The sequence below is a fragment of the Rosa rugosa genome, chromosome 7, assembly GCF_958449725.1.
Source record: "Rosa rugosa chromosome 7, drRosRugo1.1, whole genome shotgun sequence".
NCBI classification, from domain to species: domain Eukaryota; kingdom Viridiplantae; phylum Streptophyta; class Magnoliopsida; order Rosales; family Rosaceae; genus Rosa; species Rosa rugosa.
This window is the reverse complement of record NC_084826.1, coordinates 24,575,318-24,590,030: the sequence shown is the minus strand read 5'-3', so window position 1 is coordinate 24,590,030 and position 14,713 is coordinate 24,575,318. Positions and strand designations below refer to the sequence as shown.

Genomic DNA, 14,713 nt, shown 5'->3' with positions numbered 1-14,713 from the left:
TTCAGCCATGATTACCCTAACCTGCAAGATTAACTCTCCCCCACACTTAGCTTTTGCTAGTCCCTTAGCAAAATCAAAACAAGAAAACTAAAACAAAGACTCAAAACAAACTATGCCTTCAACATTGTTGTCTAAGAAATCTCTTACTTTCATAGCATCAAGATTAGCACACAACTAAGATTCAATCATTAGTAATTCGAGAGTTAATTAAAACATATACTCCACATATGAGCATGTAAGACACGGGGGTAACAATGGTGATGAGTAGAGCTCAGCATGTATCCAAAAGTATGATTCAACCTCACAAGATTCACCACTCTTTCTTCTCTCAAATCAAGGCTAATGCTTAAAAGCTTTTTCACCAAAATATATGTGAGAGATGATAATATTTTCAACAAACAAAAAGCTCACATATATAAAGAAAGATAGGCTAAATGGAATTGATATATATATTTTTTCTTTTACGATCTCATGAAGGATACCAACTACTTGCCAAACGGACTGAACCATACACTAGTACAAAATCGAAAATAGATAACGGTTCCGCACCGTTGTCTGCAAAAATATTTTTTCGTTGTCTAGGTGAGTGTTGTCTTTTTAAGTTTCACTCAACAACGGTACCTGACCGATGTCTAACATAATAAAGCACAACAACTTTTAGTTAGAAACCATTGTAGCTATACACAGCACATACCATTAGCACTAAATCTACCGTTGTGTATGTAATTATTCAATAACGGTTTTTACTTAGAAATCGATGTGGTAATACAATTTAGACATTACTTTTGGCCTTCAACAACTTTAAAACACAACAGTTCTTAACCCAAAAAATGTTGGCTTGAAGGATTCTATACATCGGTTTTTAGTTAAAAAAATGTTTTCCAACTACATTACACAACAATTTCTCGTCAAAAACGTTGGTTTTGAGGAACTGTTGCATCGGTTTCTAAATTGACAACGTTGTAGGTGACGATGAAGATAGTAAATTACTAACGATTTATAGGATAAATCCATTGTCTACTAGCCAGAGAGACAACGATTTTTTTCAACATGGTCTAGTGCATCAATTTAGGAAATTAAAATGAAATTGCAATATATTAATGGAGAACTACTTCGAGTAATCACATTTACAATGCTTTTGTAGCTGAAGTTTCTTGAGTGAACTTTGCAGAAGTAAAAGAAACAAATACATACTGGCTGTCGTATAAAGGTACTTAGCTGTCATATAATAGAAATGGTACTTTTGTTACAAATTAAAGAAGCTTCACTAGGTATATAGTTAAGCATAGAACTGATGTGAGTTCCATTTGTTGCAGTAAGACGATCAAAGTCCGGTCAATTGGGTCAGATAAAGAATCAGACCTGAGGAGGGTCGATGATGAGGGTACTTATAAGGCTTCCATAAAATCCACCATTGGATATTGTAAATGAACCTCTAGCCATATCATCAATTGAAAGACGTCCCTCATTTGCCTTCTTTGCAAGCGAATTGATCTCCTTCTCTATCTCACCACAATTCATCTTATCACCATTGCGGATAACTGGCACAACAAGGCCCTGCAAGGAAATAAATTGAAGATGCATTCTCAGTTCACAAGTACTTTAAAGAAAAATCATTAGCAATAATGAATACATACATAGCAAAAAAATTTGGACATTATAAACGGAAGATTGTTAAACCAAAGTTCCAAATGGAAATGCTAGATAAAAGATCTAAAAATTTTGACAAATCCTTCTACACTAGAGCAGTTACTGGATCTCTTTTCAGGATGTACTCTAGGTTCTTATTGTAATCTGGGGTTTAGGCTCAATGTCCCCCTCTTGTATTCGACAGTTTCATTTATGGAGGCTTGAGGGCAGCCGCACCGGCCCTTATTTCAAAAAAAAAAAAAAAAAAAAAAGCAGTTACTGTGACATTCATTGTGCAAGTTTTCTAGAAGAACATTTAATAATACTCGAAATAATTCTGGCATACCTTTGGAGTACCCACAGCTACACTTATATCTATGTAATCTCTATATATGATATCTTCCCCATCAACGACTTCATTAATAGTAGGCTGATTTTGGAGCCCACTGACAGCAGCTTGTTAACAAAAAAAACAAAGATATACAAGTACACTGTACACAACATTACGCTTCATAGCAATTGTACATGTATTATTTAGCCCCATTTACCTTGATGAATCTCGACATAAGCCCCAAATTGACCCCATGCTTCTCAACAGATGCATCCTTGAAGTCACAACGCAGCTTTATCAAATTTGTCCTATCACAAGCAAAAGATCACTGAGGTAAGAAAAGAGCACGAAGATATGACAGTTGGTACAACTCAGAGGCAGAGTTTACGCAGCCAGTCCCTATAACAGGCATACTGAAGCAATAGATTCACTAAAGTGCCACAACTGTCAGTTTAATTCAAGATCAGGCACAACCAAAAATTCTAGAAATCAATAAGCAAATATGAAAACAAAAGGAAGTGCATAGACTGACATATAGTTGGTTTGAACTTACGTATCAACTTCATTGAATGTTGTAAGCATTGCATATGTATTTTGTGAATCTTTCAATCTTTTAGCAATCCATTTCCGAAGCATTGTCATAGGCATCTACAATTATGAGGTTTCATATGATTGAAGCAAGACCATAACAGACTAAATCATAGCAAGCTTTTGTAAGAAAATGAATATAAGAAACCTTAAAAGACTTGCTCTTCTTTCTCTTTCCTTAGGGGGGAGCTGAGGTTCTTGAGCTGAGGGTTTAGGAGATGGTGCTTTAGGCTTCTCGGTAACTGGAGTTATTACAACTTTAGATGTTTGATTCTTGCTAATTGTTTCTACAGGGGAAGCTGGTTGTGGAACATCTTTCTCCAATGTTTTCTCAGATGGACCCACATGGGATACACCTTCACTTGACTTTAGTATGACAACGATTGTGGTGCTTGGTTCCACAGTATCCCCTTCATTGGCTACAAACTGCCAAAAATTAACGTAATATATAGAATTCAGAAACTTGTCCATTTCCAGAAAAGGGCATCAACATAACTGAGCTAGATTCATTAATCTTTGAAAGAGGAGGAAGAGAAGGAGAAGAAGGGCAACTGTAAAACCTGTTACCTTCACAATTACACCAGATTCAGGACTAGCAACATCGATCATGACCTGATGAAAGAGTAATACAAATACTCCTGATTCCTGACAGAGAGTGTACCGGTACCATTTGCAACTAAGCTTCTGTAATAGTTTTAAATAGAGCTTTGTAATATCAACTTATCTGTTTCAATTTGAGCAATTAGTTCATCAACTTCCACCAGGTCTCCAGGCTCTACAAAATACCAAATGCAGACATTATCAATAATACCAAATTATTATTGTGACCATTTTGAAAAAAAAAAAAAGGTATCAAAATTGGTTATGCATACTCTTCAAGAATGTTGCCAAAGTTCCATCAGTAATAGAATCACAATACATATACGTACATTCTATACACCAAAAATAAGGTTTTACTAAAAGGCCACCCGGTATATATTAATCTTAACCCTTCCAGGAGTGTCATAATTAATACATTTTGGCAAGATAAACAGGTTTACATAAATGACTCGGGGATCATCTTTCCTGTTATCTGTTCATTAATGTCAAACTGGCTCTTTTTGACATTTCCCGTTTGCTGCAAGAGCTCAGTGAAAGTACTGAAAACATCCATCTGTAGCAGAATAATGTCAGATACTCACCATGGGAAAAGTAATAAGAAGATCCACTATCCATTATTCTGGCTTACCTTAGTATTTTCTTCACTCTCTCTAAATCTCCTGATTAATTTTGGACAAGCCTGTACAAAAGCAGCGTACGTTTAATGATTTCAAAGCAACATGCAAAACCATGAATGCAACCCCATATGTATGCTAAAATTCATAAATCAAGGATTAATGGGAGACGGGGAGCATTGAAGAAAACTAAACACACCTCCAAGTGCATTTACAGTTTAATGCCATTATGCCAACCCAAATGTTATAATCCTCACGATACAATAAATGAGAAGATTAAACAGCAAATGCAAATATACCTCCTCATATAGCTTGGCAAGAATCTCAGGACGAGCTACAATTAATGCCGCTAAGCATTTAGCTACTGCTCTTTGGACTTTCCAATTGACATCTTCATCATCTGTATATTCATTCGCACTCTCACTACAGCATATATAAGAAGCCAATCAAATTAAAAAAAAATTATTTTGTACAAGCAAGTGAAGCTTAAACTCACACATAAATTAAAAATATACTCATCTTCCTCCTCCTCAAGCGTTTCATCATCAGTATCCTCTTCATGTTATCAAAGAAACAATGCAAACCACAATAATAAATACACATTTGTTACCTCGGGGTCATAATAAGAAAGTTGATTAAAAATCCATGGTCATAACGCATTATAAGGATGTCTCAGAACTAAGCAAAGTGCTATGTCCTCTTTACTTTTCAAAATCATGCACAAGGCAACATTCAAAGTCGTCATTGACCAAACAACTTCCATAATCTTTGCAATTTGCCTTTGGCTTAAAGTCTTTCACACTTGAAGACTTGACTGACCACCCTCATCAAACCAATGGTGTGCTTCTTTATTGCATATCCTTCACAATCTCAGCTCCAATTGTTGTCGAAATTGAAATAGTAAGGAAATCAGTACAGGATATCAAGTTCAACCTCTCGAAGCAACTATTTTAACAACACACAAACCAATCAACTCAAGATTTTGATGCAGCCGACATTCAGCACTGAAATTTCAGTATTCAACCTAGTGAAACACTTCACTACTTAAAAACTCAGATACAATATTGACTCAAAAACAAACAATCACTTCACCTAAACAAATAAATTGAATTCAACACACGAAAATCCTGATAAACAAATCATAGATTGGATTTCAGAGATAATTACTTTGGGATCGCCGGCCTTCCATTTGAGGCACTCCTGCAAGGCCGTGAGGCACTGATCGAACTTCCCCAACTGGAATTGCAGCAAGGCGTCCTGCGCAAAAGCCCTGGTGGAAGAAAAAACGGCGTCGTCCTCAAGCGAGGAGCCGTCCGGTTTAGAGCCGTTGATGAGGGAGATAAGGAAGCCATTTGGGAGAATCAATCTGGAATTCGAATCACCAGAATCCTAACGGTGACGGAAGGGATGGGGATTGGATTTGGGGTTTTGAAATCCTAAATCTTGAAGAGAAGGACAGTACTTGCATGAGTTTCCTTTGCTGAAAATGTGTCTTATTTGCAGAGAGAGAGAGAGAGCTTGCCGGTGGAAGCGAGGGGGCGGAGGCGGTTAATGAGAGAGAGATAGTAGCGGACTAGCGGGAGTGAGCGAGAGAGAATGGGTCGCTCAGTTACTAAATTTGGTAAAGTAGGAAAAAGATCCAAGTGCGCTGGAATAAAAAAATGTCTTCCCCGCGTTTCCGAAAATTTTTAACTTAGTCTTCTAGTAGTGTTTCTAACCAAGGGACCAACACTTTGTTACCATCTATAGATAATGGTTTCGATCGCACCGTTGTAGAAGTTAAATGAGAAAACTTCTAACCAATGGACCAACACTCTGTTAGCATCTATAGATAACGGTTTCGATCGCATCGTTGTAGAAGTTAAATGATAAAACTTCTAACCAAGGGACCAACACTTTGTTAGTATCAATAGATAACGGTTTCTACTATACTGTTGTAAAAAAAAAAATCACAACGTTTTTTATTAAACCGTTATCTAGGTAATGTTGTCTATTTTCGATTTTGTACTAGTGATATGCTCAACTCTTGTAACCAATCTCCATCAAATGCTGCCCGTCTTAAGGATCAAAGAGGTCTTAATTAGAGTTGTAATGGGGCCAAGGTTTTTAGGGGTTTAAAGAAATGAAAGGGTAAAAAAAAAAATCACAAAGTATTCTAAAAACCTGGTAGAGCCTTGAATGGTAGTTGAGACGTCTTCATGTAGTCACCAAGGCTTCTTCACGTCTTGCACTTCACATGTGGTTTTATAGAGGGCCAGATGTCTTCTTGTTTGACCCATCCTTCATTCTAACCTTCCTTTGAACACTTGTGAAATAGGACAAAGACCAAATTCATCGTATTTAGGCCTTCACTTCAAAACAAACTCCTTATCCATAATGGGGGGACTAAAATCCAGAAATACTTACACTTTTTTCTTCATTGCCATACACTTATTTAAAAAAAAAAAAAATTTCAGCAGACATAGTTTTTTTCAGGAGAATTCTTGGGTACCTTGGTGTTTGCCATACCCTCATTTTGTTAAATATTTTGGACCATTGGATTAGTAATACATCCAATGGTTCAAAATATTTAACAAATTGGTAACTTGTTTAGCCCTTAGCCTTTCTAATTTTTTTGGTAACACAAACTACTAATTGAATTGAAAACAATAAAGATAGTGAAAACAATAAAGGCAATTAATGTTTGATTATCAATTGACAATTGATAATTATGATTTTTCCTTTTTCAAAAAAAAATTAAAAGAACATTCTATTCTAGGTTCACCGAATTACTTTTAGTTAAATAGTCTATATTACTAATTAATTTTATTATTAGTGAATTAATGCTTGTTATTAATGGACAATTACACAATTGAAAATTAATTAAAAACAAAAACTTTCTAACCTAACTTGGCAAAATTAGTATTAGTTAAGTAATCTTTATTACCAATAAATTATATCATTAGTAGTTTCCTTAACCAAATATAATTCTTTTTACATGCATTTTATGACAACGACAACAATTAGTGTAAAAATAAATAATATTTGTTTTAAATGTAGTCAAATGAGAACCTACTTTAGGACTTATTTACTCAAATGAGAATCTACTTTACTCTAATGAGAACTTATTACAATTACCACTTTTAGGACTTAATTACTCAAATGAGAACCTACTTTTCTCTAACGAATACCTTATTTACTTTAATGCGGAGTTTTTTTTCTAATTACCACATGTGTCCTCAAAGTGGTAAATATTATATAAAATAGAACATGTATGAATCTTTATGTTTTTATCATTAGTGAAATTATTACTACAATAACGACACATTTTATCACAACCAACAACACTTGATGTAAAAGCGGTAACTTTTGTTCTATTTGTAGTAATTACTCCACCTAAACTAATGTACTAATTTATAGACAATTTAACAAGTATGACAACAAATTTGTTGTCAGAGTGGTAAATCTTTATGTTTTTATCATTAATGAAATGATTACTACAATGACTACACATTTTACCACAATCACAACAATTGATGTAAAAGCGGTAACTTTTGTCCTATTTATAGTAATTACTCAACCTAAACTAATGTACTAATTTATGGACAATTTAACAAGTGCAACAACAAATTTGTTGTCAAAGTGGTAAATCTTTAAATTTTTATCATTAATGGAATAATTATTCAATGACTACATATTTTACCATAACTCGCAACTATTGGTGTAAAAGCGGTAACTTTTGTTCTGATTGTAGTAATTACTTCAAAAACTATACCATTTACAAGATTACCAACCATTTTACAATTCCGACAACATTTGTGTTGTGAATATGGTAAAATTAAAATTAGACCAAAAGATATGTAACAATTCAGTATTGTAAGGAGCTTCTCCACTTGATAATCAAGGTTCTAAATTTGATAAAAGTTGTCCAAATATGATATTTACATCTTTGACCACTCAATTACAATAACCACAACAACTGTTGTCATAAGTCGTAATTGTAGTTCAACTATGTGTAATTTATTATTTTGACAATACTTGTTACATGATTTTTAACAATGTTACATATCAAGAAAGAGTGTGTTGTTAATATGGTAAATTTTATTTTTAAAAATGACACATGTCGATATTTAATTGGGTAACCTGTTGACCAGTTCAGTAAGTTTCCACTATATTAATTTACTAAAAGTAAAAAAAAAAAAAAAAAAAAGGGTATGGCAAACACCAAGGTACCCAAGACGACCCCGTTTTTTTCATGTACAAGTCTTACCCCCACTCTTGGTTTTTTCCATCATATCCTTAGTAGTGCCTTCACAATCTTGTATGTCTCGAGAATTAGCTCCACTAAGTCCTTAGAACAAAGGGTACAGAATAACTATACTAAGGTTTCAAGGTTAGGATTGTGAGGGTAAGGAAAAGGTTCAAATGTAGGCTCAAAGGGGTTAAACTAGGGGGTGCACATCTTGTGTACATAATTGGGGACACACACTATTTTTGGGCTTTGGTAGAAGTTCCTAGGTGCCTTTATCCTTTCCAAAATCAGGGACATGTATTGATAAAAGTTTCGACTAGTACAAGAGCAAGTTCTAGTTATTATCTCTAGAGTCCGTTAAACTTAATCTGTGGCAAGCAGTCAATCAAAGAGAAAGATACTGAGATCACTAAGCATCGCCAACAAAATAAGAACATAATTTTCAATAAACACTCACAAAGAATGGCAAATAGGCTCAAATTCTCACCAGGGTTATTATGAACCAAAGCTCATCATCAACATGGTCAAAATTCTATACCAAGGTCAACGAAAACCACATCTATGACACAATCATACGCTCTATATATATCGTAATTAACCCCCTCTTTTATCCATAATTTCAGAGATATAAGCTCATCCTAGACAGTTGAAAGGCAACATAAGACTCCAAAAACAAATCAAAAATTGAAAAACAAGTACTAGAGATGTTCAAAGAAAGAAAATAACTAACGGAATTTTTTTTTTTGGATTTTTGAAATTTTTCGATTTTTTGTCCTTTTCACAAAGCACAAACCTACAAACAAATTAACAATTTGTAAATCCCTTCCCCCACACTTAATTTCTACATTGTCCTCAATGTGAAGCAAATATAAGCATGCAAAGTGGAATGAAAGGCATGGAAGAAGAGAGAACAAACAAACAAATTAAGTTGAGAAAAGTAGAGAATGCTTCCTCTTTGAAGTGCAGCGAAACCTTGCAGCAGCCCTACTTCCGAGGCTCATAGCTCATCCATTCAGAACCGGAATCCAAAGGTTCTATTAGAGATTAAACTTCATATTCAGAGCTTTCCATACATATGTGGCACGCATTCCAACTCCAAGGGATGTGAAAAATAGAGACCTGCAAAGTTAGCAAAAAAATACAGAAAACTGGCAGAATGCTAACAGAATGACCTTCGTCCATTCAAACCTGTATAACGGAAGTACAGAGGTCACATGAAGAAACTGTTACAGTGGTCTCGAGAGGAGTCTGATCCAGCTGAACACGGGTTGTATCGGTCTGTCACTACCACTATCGGTCTCGCTTATCTGCAAAACAGACGAAGGTCAGAGGGAAGACCGGGCGTGCCGGCCTTCAACGCTCCGATGCCTAAGTCAGTATCGAGTAAGATAATGATAATGGAAAGTGGTAGTAAACAGTTACCTCTTTAGGTTGTTGGAGATGACCTTAATATAGCAGGTTTGTGAGAGCTTGGTTCTGTTTCTTTCGGTGTGGGACGCTCGGGGTCCCGATATCGCCCCGAGGGGTATCAGAACCCTCGGCTGGGAGCTTACCTCGCTGGTGTATTGGCGATGCGAGTCTTGTGCCTCCGATACTTGTGCTTAGGAGGTATGTGCATACCAACAAGTCCCTCAAGTCCCCAGTCAAGAGTTCTCTTGGGTGGGGAGTTTGTCGTTGGTAAAAGTATCGGAAGCTCAAGGCGAGTTTATGCCACGTGGCTTCCGTACAGCCATTACCCCCAGTCCCCCGAGTCCCCACTTAAGAGGAGTCTTGGCTGGGGTGAGTAGGTCGTGCTGGCATTCGACGTTGTGTCCCTATCGCGAATCGGTGGTGGGGTTGCATGCGTCTTTTGGCGCATAGACTATGCCCCCGCGACACGTGTGGTGATCTCATTTGCTTTCGTGTGCGGGAAGACCGGTGTACTGGAGTCTGTAACGTGTAATAATGATGTAGTGGGGATGAGCTGAGGCGACGACGCATGACCTCTGTAACACTCAGGGATGTTGGAGATGTGTTGTTGCTCCGGGTAGGTTTTGAAGATTTGAAATTTTGCGGGGGAGTCTTGAGGAAGGTGATATAAAAACGACAGACTAGTTATCTGTATCGCGCGTAGTGTGGCGCAGGAGAATCGCAATCGCGGTAGGCGAGAGGGTTCCTCTCGCGGAGGCGAAGGAGCCTCTCGTGGTGATGTCGATGCTACTCATGGTGGAGGAGAGGGCGCCTCTCGCCGTCGCGGTGACAGTGTTCCCCGTGGAGACACCGCGGGTGGTTCCCTGGTAGGTGGTGAGGGCGCTCCCCGAGGAGGTGGTGGGGGAGCTCCTCGCGGGAGTATCGCTGGGGGTTCCCGAGGAAGTGGCGAGGGTTCGTCTCGTGGAGTCTCGAGTAGGGCTAAGCAACCCGTCGTGCTTGATGTAGATGAAGTCGAAGTATTGGAGATCCCGCATTCGCCACGTGGGTGGTTGCTCCTTGGCGATACACCTATTGATCAGCCTCGCCCGAGTATGACGAAGGAGCATATCGCCGAGATGAGGATCTCTTGGGCAATTCCAGACAACATCTTGTTGCGCCCGTTGAGGGATGGTGAAACTTTTAGTCATCCCGAGTTGGGGCGGGCATGTTTTTACGAATATCCGCTTCGGTGTGGGTTGACGTTCCCATTATCGGAGGAGTTACAATATCTGCTGTCTTGCCTCAATATATCGGTAGGGCAGCTATCGCCTAATGCGTTGAGGCAAATAATGGGAGTATTGCTGCTATGGAAGCTTAGCAAGTTGTTGTGTCCTAGTATCGGCGAGTTCAACTCCATGCTCAAGATTCAGTACTCGACTAAAACCAGCGATAGTGGATGTGTAAATTTTAGGGCGCGCGGCCGTGCTGTTATCAAGGACTTGCCGTTGAACATTTATGCGCGCTTAGGTCCTGCTTGGTAGGCGGCCGGTGGAAGAATCCGGATATGGTGCATCGGGCCCCGACCCATTTCCAACCCATCTGTGAGTATCGTGATTACATTTTTGGTGGGTTTTTCTCTGGTGTATACTAATAGCGTGTTTTTGCATCGTAGTGAGGCAGGAGGTTAATTTGACCACGCTGGAGCGGAAGCGTGTGGCGAGGGTGATGGGTGCCTTTCCCAAGGGGACGAGGGGGTTCTATCGTCTGTGTAGGCTCCCGATATATGAGAAGTTTGAGCTGGGGAGGTTTCCGGGTGAGGGGTTCTCCGTTTGTTTGGTGTTTGGTTGTATGTTGTGTTGTATCCTTGCTAACGCTGTATGTTTGTTTTGTAGCGGATATGTCGAGCGAGGCTCCGAGTAAGAGCGATGCCCCGTACGCCAATGTCGATCCAGCTATCATTATTAAGGGGTTGTTGCGAGAATCGGCGACGGCGAGGTGAGTAGATGTGGACATGCTGGATAATGTGCGCGTAACGGATCATCGGGTGAACATGCTGTTGCCTGACGAGATGTATCTGAGTTTTCCCGATATTGTGCTGGAGTATCTCAACCAGCGTGCTGAGGAAGGAGCCGGTGTCGAGGGGCAGGGGGCTCAGGGTGCTCCGGAATTGGTGCAACATCCCCAGTGGCCGCTGGTGCCAGTGGGTGAAGTGGGCGAGCGCCCTCAAGTGCATGTTGGCGAGCGTCAGTCCCCTGAGACTCGGGAAGTAGAGAGTTAGTCCCCTCGGGTCTCTGTAGAAGGGGTGGATCTTGGTGACGTGGCTCGGGTCTCTGAACCCACGGTTGAGGTGGAGATCTCCGTTGAGGAGTTGCTGGAGGATGTAGAGCGGCGTCAGAGCGATACCAGTGCTCGTGCTCGCCTGGTGCAGTATGCGGTTCTTGAGCAACTGGAAACTGTGTTTGGTGATGAGATCGGCGATCCCGTCTCGCGGGAGGTCATTACCGTGGACATTGGGGAGGCGGAGGTGACCAGCGAGGCCGTTGGCGAGACGGGTCTGACGGTAGAGGTTCCTGAGGTGCAACCTGAGTCCAGAGAGGGTATTGTCGGGGTTGCTCAAGTTACCGAGACGGGGACCCATGATGGCGAGGGGGATGGAGTCCGAGTGTCGCGGGGTGGGGTCTAGTCGCGGAAAAGGACGGCCTTGCAGCTTTGTCTCGGGAGTCCCCCGACTGGTGTCGCTATCGACACTCGTGGTAGCAAGAGGTCTTGGGTGGATAATGTATCGCGCTCAAGATCTACGAGTAGGGGCTCGCAGGGTTCTCGCGATGAGGTTGTCGGGGGTCTCGTACCCACCCTGGGCGAGATTGGAATTACTGATGGCGCCATTCTTCATATGGTTGCTGACCTGCGGAACTGTCATCGCAACCGCAGTCGCGTGAGTGTTGAAGACCCGCGCCTGGGGTATCGGGAGGCTCAGGAGCTGTTGATGAGGGTACGAATCGTTATAAGTTTTCTTGGTCCTTATTGCTGTCACGTAGGTATGTTGACAATGGTGTGTGATGCAGGCTGTGAACCTGAATTATCACACCTCTGGCTAGTTGGTAGCTCATTTTGATCGGGAGATAGCCCGGCTGCAAGGGGAGCTGGAGGTTTAGAAGGAGCGGGCACGCGAGGATATGAGGTGAGTAATTGATGAGGGGATCGTGAGGAGGATGGAGCTGGTAACGAAGGTGCCAGCGAGGCCGGTGGCGGGGTCCGCAGTGAGGACTGGTCCCGGTGTGGGGACACCTCCAATAGTCGGTATCGGGGTCTCCTGCTGGTGGGCCCTGTCTAAGGCGTCGTCACGCGCGACTCGCAGTTGGAGTGCCTTTCGTAGGGTGCGATTTTGGTTGGTCATATTTTCGACCTCCCGGCTGGCCGCCATGGTTGCGGCGCGTTCGGCCTCGAATTGTGCACGTGTCTCCATTAGGTCGCGCATCGCTATCTCTAGCGCGGTGGTTGGGTCGGTGGTCATGACTGATCGAGTCTCGGTGTTCGGGCTCTGAAATTTGAGAGTGCGTGGAACCTCACGGGTTGCTGCCTCACGAGGCGTATCGTCGTGGCCGGTATCAGGATTGCTGGTAGCCATCGATGTGTTGTCCTGCCAGCAAGGAGCAAGGGGAGTCCTTCTAGCGCCAAATATTTCAGTGGTCTCGAGAGGATGTGCCGACCTTTAACGCTCTGATGCTTAAGTCAGTATCGAGTAAGATAATGATAATGGAAAGTGGTAGTAAACAGTTACCTCTTTAGGTTGTTGGAGATGACCTAAATGTAGCAGGTTTGTGAGAGCTTGGTTCTGTTTCTTTCGGTATGGGACGCTCGGGGTCCCGATATCACCCCGAGGGGTATCGGAACCCTCGGCTGGGAGCTTACCTCGCTGGTGTATTGGCGATGCGAGTCTTGTGCTTCCGATACTTGTGCTTAGGAGGTATGTGCATACCAACAGAAACCCTTTGGTCAGAATGAAGTAGACATCAGGGGCTTAAAATCCATATAAGTCTTGACTTATTTGACGCCTGGAAGTATCCCCTGTTTTGCACTTTATGTGGCTCTGCTGCCCAGTTTTCTGCTTTTCTGTCCCGACGTTTCTGTACTGAACTTGAAACTCCAGGCGCTGTGAAACTTGGAATCTGGATCTGCCCATTCCATTGGAAAGAAGACTCTTGAGGCGTCAGATACATATATGATATGCCTTCTGATTCCAAGTGAGCTGTGAACGGTGGCTGTTCAAATTGAACTGATCCGCGAGACAGAAAAACTGTTTCGCCAAAAGTGAACTTTCTCAAACTTTTCTTTAACTTTGTGCCTGCACACAAACTAAAAATATAAAAAAAGAACAAAATATGAAACAAAGAAATAAAATAAAAGGAATAAATACATTGTCCTTTAGAAATTGAAGCTTGAATGCTGCAATCTTTCTCCTCCATTCATTGGGTTGCCTCCCAAGAAGCGCTTGAATTTAACGTTTTTCAGCCAGACGGTACCTCCATTTAGTCCTCAGGTTGTGGGGTGTTTTGGAGGGGTACTTCCTCCACATCATGCTCCACAAAAGCTTCATAGTAGAGTTTCAAGCGATGGCCATTCACTTGAACTCGCTTCTTGTATGAAATACAAGCTAAACAAATTAATTGATGAAATAATCACAAGAATATACATGTGTAATTAACGTAAATTTGTATAGAAAAATTAAAACAAGTATATATCAACAAGTATAAAAGCCAAAAATTGATACGCTAAAAACAAGTGATTTTTAAATCCCCGGCAACGGCGCTAAAAATTGATACGCTAAAAATAAGCGCTTAACTTAACCTTGCAAAATGTAGTTGTTAGTATAAAATAAGTAGGGATCGTTCAAGCAGAGGATTGAGGGTATACAAGTAATTACGTAAAAAATAAAGAATCAAAGTATGAATATAAGTATGTACAAAAATAGTAAAAGAATATATATATATATATGAACATGAAATTGTAAAAAAGGGGGGTTTTGGGTTTTGTAACACAGAAAGTAAAACATATAAACAATGCGGGATTTACAATTATATGGATGAAGATGTTAGAGATTCGGAAATCCACCACCAAAACATGTTCAAGCCAAGTTTATTATCCTAGTTTCAATTACTAAAGTCATGTAAAAGTTTCAATCAAGAACAAACCGTGAACGCACTGCATAAGTTCTTATTACTTCCCTAGATTACTTAAGCAAGATGAACGCACCATTACCAAGCCTTTAGAACAAACAATCAAGGTATAGAATGCTATCTTATCAACAATTTATTCTAAGCATTAAGCATA

At 40.4% G+C, this 14,713-nt stretch overlaps 1 protein-coding gene across 9 annotated transcripts; it reads right to left on the bottom strand.

The window, feature by feature from the left end:
* Positions 1-1,198: 1,198 nt before the first annotated feature.
* Positions 1,199-5,372, bottom strand: LOC133723863 (dihydrolipoyllysine-residue succinyltransferase component of 2-oxoglutarate dehydrogenase complex 2, mitochondrial-like). Of its 9 annotated transcripts, none has more exons than XM_062150728.1 (8): positions 4,930-5,372; positions 4,373-4,636; positions 4,062-4,185; positions 3,777-3,827; positions 3,116-3,701; positions 2,697-2,974; positions 2,178-2,268; positions 1,199-1,557 (listed from the first exon to the last, which is right to left on the bottom strand). In XM_062150728.1, the coding sequence occupies exons 5-8, from the start codon at positions 3,155-3,157 to the stop codon at positions 1,357-1,359; spliced, it is 612 nt and encodes a 203-aa protein (XP_062006712.1). In that variant the 5' UTR covers positions 3,158-3,701; positions 3,777-3,827; positions 4,062-4,185; positions 4,373-4,636; positions 4,930-5,372; the 3' UTR covers positions 1,199-1,356. The 9 variants fall into 9 exon arrangements, 6 of the variants coding, with proteins under 6 accessions (XP_062006712.1, XP_062006713.1, XP_062006714.1 ...); XM_062150729.1 differs by lacking the exon at positions 4,373-4,636 and having other exon boundaries at positions 3,116-3,323; positions 3,421-3,701; XM_062150730.1 differs by lacking the exon at positions 4,373-4,636 and having other exon boundaries at positions 3,116-3,323; positions 3,589-3,701.
* Positions 5,373-14,713: the final 9,341 nt, after the last annotated feature.

Excerpts from the sequence above, each read along its gene's own strand:
- LOC133723863 (XM_062150727.1), bottom strand. The coding sequence starts at position 3,157 with ATGATCGATGTTGCTAGTCCTGAATCTGGTGTAATTGTGAAG. Across the intron at positions 2,975-3,115 it reads AATCTGGTGTAATTGTGAAG|TTTGTAGCCAATGAAGGGGA; the intron begins GTAACAGGTTTT and ends AATTTTTGGCAG. Across the intron at positions 1,558-2,177 it reads TTATGTCGAGATTCATCAAG|GGCCTTGTTGTGCCAGTTAT; the intron begins GTAAATGGGGCT and ends ATTTCCTTGCAG.